At 28.9% G+C, this 6,689-nt stretch overlaps 1 protein-coding gene across 1 annotated transcript; it reads right to left on the bottom strand.

The window, feature by feature from the left end:
* Positions 1-560: 560 nt before the first annotated feature.
* Positions 561-4,399, bottom strand: LOC136971887 (ionotropic receptor 93a-like). Its single transcript, XM_067266415.1, has 4 exons — positions 4,272-4,399; positions 3,962-4,188; positions 1,260-1,513; positions 561-1,174 (listed from the first exon to the last, which is right to left on the bottom strand). Exons 1-4 carry the CDS (start codon positions 4,360-4,362, stop codon positions 961-963), a joined length of 786 nt encoding a protein of 261 aa, XP_067122516.1. The 5' UTR covers positions 4,363-4,399; the 3' UTR covers positions 561-960.
* Positions 4,400-6,689: the final 2,290 nt, after the last annotated feature.

A 6,689-nucleotide genomic window follows, 5' to 3' on the forward strand; every position in this document is an offset into this window, starting at 1 on the left:
TTATTAACAATACACCTAACTATGAACTAGACAATATTTAGAATTTATGATAGACATATTTGTAATAATCGATCCATTTGTCTCGAAGACTTAAAGTGCGAATCTGTTGAACCTCATCATTATCATGTTCTTCATCCACTTATGAAAAGTGTGATTATCGATGACATATTACAATGCATTTACCGTTTTCAGTAGAATTAGAATACAAATATATACAGTGATTGAAATCGATGTCATTATCGTTCGAAAATTTAAAAACACATTTGCGTTTTTGTCTTTCAGTTTGAGAAATTTACCGTTTTTTTTGTTCTTTAAGTTTGTCCTCTGTCAGTAGTTTTTTGTTTTTAGTTTATGACAGGGTATTAAACATAACGAGGCAATTCCGACTTGTTACAAATAGCGCTTTCCCATTTCCCTAATACCTCGTTTGGGAGTCTTCCATAAAATGCATGGTAGCCAATGGTATTAATGAAATCTTTACACAATTGCCCAAACGTGAAACATTTCTCTGTTCATAGAAATAATCTAAGAATTCAAATTAATACACTATATACAGTTTTAAAAACTAAGAAATTATATTAACACCCAACTGTCCAGCTATGAAAGACATTGATGATGAGCACTGGAAAAACAGCTGTATTATCGCCATGCAAATTTACTAGTGTGCAGGTTTAGTAGCAGTATTTATTACTAAGTTACAGCACATAACTTCGCGCAATGCAGCCTATTTCCGCATTGGCTCCTTCTTCCATCTTATCCCACTTTCCAGTATTGTGCGGAATATTTTTCTGTACAAATTAATGAAAAATAATGAATTGCTTCCGAAATTCTTTTTCCTTAATTTGAATTCTCACATCCATAAGAAAAATATGTAGTACTACATCGTCAGTGAAAAGATAAAGAGAAATATTTAATTATCAGTGATAGCACAGGACTTGCAAACTACTTATGAATGCATATCTACTGTAGTGTTGAAATCGGTTTTATCTTTCTCACGACTAATTCTCTAACAAAGCAAATCATAGATAAAACATAACCTGTAATAAGAAGAATAAAACTTCCTTGGAGTTCATTCCAGTTTAATGGTGCAAGATTGTCTTTTTCATATATTGGAATTGTTTGTTCTTTGCTTCTAAGAAATTCACTTATCCCACTTTCAAACATACGACGTACGCTACAAAGAAATAAGCAAGTAATTAAAAAGAATTTTAAAAAGAATGTAATATTTTTATCAACAAAATAAGTTGAATTAACCGCACATCTTACTAATCTGTTTCTTATACAGAAAATCTTTTCTTAGGACAAAGGCCACAGAATACGTTGCAAGCACATCCTCACTTATAACTATTTTTCCATACAGTTCTTTTCTGATGAACTTGTTTATCAAACCAATATTTTCGATAAACGCGAAACGACCGCTATTTATTTTTTCGATAGAATTCTCTACAGTCAAGTAATTGTCTTTTCGATTAATGTGATCTCTCAACGTTTTCCAAATTCCAGTTTCATTTTCCTGTAAAAATTAATTTAAATTCAATTAAAATTTAATACATGAGTCCGGTTTAATTAATTCAAATTCTATACGAAATAAATATTTATTGTGAAATTGTCACAATGCCAGGCTGAAAATTTTTATCATATTTTTAATTAATTTATCTAATGTAAGATATATGCTCTCCAACTCAAATTAGTATTGGCTAGTCTCTTGTAGTCATACTTTACTTTTAGCAATACAATCGTGCTGGCTATTTATGTAACTCCTTCTAGGTTTGAATTTTGAATTGAAATAATATGACTTTCGATTTGCAACAAAAGTTTTTTAAAGGTCATCGAGGTTTCTCTTTCCTGATATTTGTATATCTATTTTCGGCGTTCACCTATCTCATTAACTTTTTCAGATTGAGGAATAACAGTCAGACGATCGAAAGAAAGAAAGTGACAGTACAAATAATTAGAAGTTTTAAAACGGAAAGAAGCTTCTTTCTACCTGATGTCGTTTGAGATTCATTGCTGCACACTTTTCATGCTCGCTTCTATGTACGGTTGATTTAATATAAGTTTCGGCTTCAAATATGCTCTAAACTTCCGAAATTAAAGAAGAAATCTGCAACACTGTAGGATCATCAATCTTACAATCATCCAGAACACGAAAAACGGTGTGCCGTGATACATACACATATCTCAATAAATCTATTTTACGTGAAGACAGTTATTTAGTGTTTGCAATGTAGACGAGTCGTCTGACGTCTGTAATTAACAAATTCCATTTTTTGTCTTTGACGTTACCCAACTGCCTGCAAATCTGCTCGCTGAATTTCTTTCTGCAATGCTGTCTTTTAACGTTAAAGTTTTGTAGCTACTTAGAATTGTGCAATGAGGCCGAACTTATTTTTTCAAGTTCACTTTCCCTGGATAATTTAGACGTAATATGTTTTTAAAGGTAAAATGTTGTAAAAAAGCATCTGCAGTTGTTCTTTGGTGTTTCTCTTGTGTATCTGTTGTTACTTTTCCGGCTGTAATATAAACAAAAGAAGGGAAAAATGGATCAAATTTTATTTTCCGAGTTTTTGTTCTCGATGTTTAGAAACCTCCTGAACCAAAAATTGAAAAAATTCCGTGAATGTGTGTTTGTGTTTGTCCATTCACCTTTATATCTCCGTACGGGTTGAAGAACGAAATTTGGCATGGTAGCTTATATGTAAGGGGCATTAAGAAACATCTCTGCATTCCGTTACCCTTTCAAAACCAACATGATTACATTTTGGTTTTGGAAGGGTAACGGAATGCAGAGATAGGAAGTGGTAACTTGTTATATCTTGCGAGGGGTTAGACTTAAAAAAGATTTTACTTGTTATTAGCATTTACAATATTTCATATAACTCATCTCTATCCAAAGAATCTTCTGCTACTTTGTAATATTTAAAATACAGTCAAACCTGTTTTTATGCGGGGGATAGGGACCGCATTAAAAAAAACGCATTAAAAAAAATCTCACGAAACTTCACGAATGGCTGTAAATAATAGTTTTAGCAACACAATTAAAAAAATAACTTTTTTATGCGGTCAACAGGGACCGCATAAAAAAAGTCTCACATAGAAAATAACTCAAAACCGTACGAAATAGAATTTATTGACAACAGATGTCAGTACTTGACTGCATCGTCTGGTCTATCGTCTGTTTTACATATTTTTGTCCAGGTGGTGTTTTGTTGACTTAAAAAGTAAATTATTTCATTTTTCGCATATTCATGCAATAATATTACTATAATAAGTGCATTTATGCTATAATAAGTTTATTTAGCTATAATAAGTCAACGTAAGACATGACGAATCGCACGAGACTAGTCGCCAACTATACCGCACAAATTAAAAATTCGCATTAAAAAAATCGCACAAATAAAAATCGCACATAAAAGGAGCGCATAAAAACAGGTTTGACTGTATATAAAATTTTTGTATTAAAATTTCATAACAGATGGCGCTACATTAAATGTTCGTTATTTATTTTGATTAATAAATAATACAAATATTATATTTGAAATAAAATCTCATAAAATGCGGAAAAGTTACGCAACTGGTTGCTAGATTTTAATACTCTGAATTTAGCAATATGCAAATTGGCAAAGTCCATTCTTTTTCCTTTCAAATATTTTGGAACTGGTCGAATGCTAGTTTAAAACGCCATTTTCTAAGAATTTATTGCTAAGAAACAATTAATGCACAAATGTGCCAAAAATTCTCAGAAAAAAATCATATTTCCACAAAAAAGTTTAGTTTCCGTCATAAATTATCTTGAATTTAATAATATTCTCATGTTTATATAACATAAATTTTGTTGATAGTCTCATAATATTGAAGAAAAGTGGAAATCAGAAATATTTAATCCTTGGAAAGTATCGTTTATACTATTTTAATCAGTTATATTTTATCTATACAGATTAATCTGAAATTATTTTATTACCTTTAAATGGAAATTTTTCGCACGATTACTTATACCACAGGAGAAGTCGCCGCTTTCTACTGCAGAAGCTAATTCGTGGTAATTTTTTGGTGTCCATTCGTAATTCGGAGCAGTTAGGAAAGATACCAGAATTCCACTGTAGCCATATCCCACGACCACTACTGTAATCAGCCAAACTCCGATTATAATCCTTGTTGAAACTTGAACAATGCGATCTAAATTAATTCCTAAAAGTTTCAAAATAAAATTGTAAGTTCCTGTTCTAAAATTAATTTTATAGCTTAAAAAACTGGAAGAAAATAAAATTTACCTTGTAGAGTGATATTTGAAAACAAAAGCCAAATGCTTTTCTTTACTGACCAGTATTTCCTTGATCCATGTAAGTTATTTGCTCTTTTCATAATATTAGACAAAATAGACCCAGTTAATATAATGGATACTAAGATTGTCAACCACACCTGAAATATATTTTAAAAGTATATGTAAAGATGTAGATTGTCCCCAAAGATAGAGGCGTGGTTTAATGCCTAAAAAACCGGTGACGGTTGAAACAACATAACATGCATGGAATAAAAAGAAAAAACATCTAGCAACTCCAGAACAGAAGCTTCGAGATTTGGCAACATGAAACAGAAGTTTTCAGAAGGTCAAGAAGGAAGGACTACGTTTTGGGGTCAGAAATCAAAAGTCGGAAAAAGAACCTTTACATATATTAATCAGTTGGTACATTACATATATATAAAAACCAAATCTGTAAGAATATATTCAAATTATCTTACCTAACTACATATTATTCAATAATTACAGTAATTAAGTTCTAATGTACAATAGTCATGAATGGAAGCCATATTGTGGAATTGTATACTTTAACTAAGAAATTGTAATTACTTATTTCTTTTTATTAGGTATTTTATTTTTTAGCAAATTCAGGAGTATTTGTCATTGTTCAAATATTCTTGTAAAAATTAAAATAGAATTTTACCAACTTTAAACAGAATTAAAAATTAGGTAAAACAGGAAAAATTTGACACTAATTTTCGCGATTAATTTTAAAGAGAATTGACACTAATTTTAATTAGCATTGAATTTTAATGGAAATACCAATAAAACTGTTTCTAAAAATTCGTATTATTCCTGTAAATTCCAAATTATTTACATTATACTGTTTTAAATTTATTGACAATTATCAATTTTAAATGTTTTCCTATTTACTTTAACTGAAAATTTAAAAAATGCAAATTACTATTTCAGTATTGTTACTTAAAATTTTTACAATAACGAAAATGCAAAATTATTTTTATAAAAACAAAATTTTCCATATTTTTTTTTTATATATAAAAATACGTTATAAAAACATGTTTATCACAAAACAGTTGTTTTTATAATGAATTATCAAGAGAAAATATTAGAGAAAACGATTACAATCATAGAAATTAATTTGGAAAAATATTACGTCGTAAAATTTAAAAAACATTAACTTTTCAATATTATAATTTAAATCTAGCATATTCTATATCCGTTATAAACATTACTAAAATTTGCTTTAAAATGGAATCTATGCGGCGGAAAAAGGATATTTTTGATTTTAGCAACTATTCAAAAATTCATAAGTTATAATGTACCCATGTGAACAAAATAAATTATGGATATTCTAAAAATGAAACTTCATTAAAACCAATAATTAAATTTTGTTCATTAAAACCAAATATGCATTCTTATTTTTTTTTATAAATCAATACCAAAAAAGAGCTAAAGAAATTGAAGAATCTATGGTAAAAATACTCAACAATAGAAATTAAAGATGAAAATCATGTAGTAACAACAATAATTTCAGAAAAACATATCTCTCCATTCTATGATAAAACTGATTCTAGATAAAGTCAACGATTTAATATCGTTCAGTCATTATAATTTTTATTTTAATTCTTACAGATAATTTGATTTCATCATTATTACCACAATATGAAAATTTAATATTAGGCAAAGAAAAAACTTTAAAGGCTCACTTAATACTTAGTATTCGCAGTGAAACGTATTCGTGCATATAACTGGCTTGCAATAATGCAGCATAATGAAATTAGCACAGAATGAAACATAAGAATGTAATTTTAATGTAAAAAAGTCGTCCAAATCGGTAGCAGAATAGAACTTTTTTGTAATGATAACTACGTAATTAAATGAACGAAGAATAATTAATATTCATAGATTATCAACTGAAGTGCCTAATAATTGTTACGGTCATATCTACGTTACATACATGACTTAAATATAAAAATAGTTTTGGAACATCAATAATTAAATACTCAAACTTTACGTCATTTACAAGACTTTCAGGGATGAAACAGTAATCGAGATACCAAAACCTAGACAAAAAAATCATATACAATTTTCAAAATCAAATAATTTCGTGTCATATTACTTCTCTATTTTCAGATATTTTAAAATTTGTATAATTAGACAAGTGACATATTCTTGATAATTCATAAAATGTATTCCTTCGGAGGCTTGCAGATATTTGTAGAAATCTTAAAGACATTGCAAATTACATTAATTTCACCGAGTAACTAATACACAAAAATTTGTTAATACACGAATTATGTAAAATTACTGACGTCTTCTTATAAATAAAATATAGCCGAAAGTGGTTCGAACCTACACTATATAAATTGAAATTCTGAAACGTGGAAATACTCTGAATAAAGATGCAGAAAAAATTATTAAAACGTCG

Source organism: Centruroides vittatus, unplaced genomic scaffold (genome assembly GCF_030686945.1).
Source record: "Centruroides vittatus isolate TY-2023 unplaced genomic scaffold, ASM3068694v2 contig_273, whole genome shotgun sequence".
In the NCBI taxonomy this organism is placed as follows: Eukaryota; Metazoa; Arthropoda; class Arachnida; order Scorpiones; family Buthidae; genus Centruroides; species Centruroides vittatus.

Coding starts and splice junctions, on each gene's coding strand:
- LOC136971887 (XM_067266415.1), bottom strand. CDS start 4,362: ATGAAAAGAGCAAATAACTTACATGGATCAAGGAAATACTGGTCAGTA. Junction 1,514..3,961: donor CGAAAAATTTCCATTTAAAG/GTAATAAAATAA, acceptor TAATTTTTACAG/GAAAATGAAACTGGAATTTG. Junction 1,175..1,259: donor AAGAAACAGATTAGTAAGAT/GTGCGGTTAATT, acceptor ATTTCTTTGTAG/CGTACGTCGTATGTTTGAAA.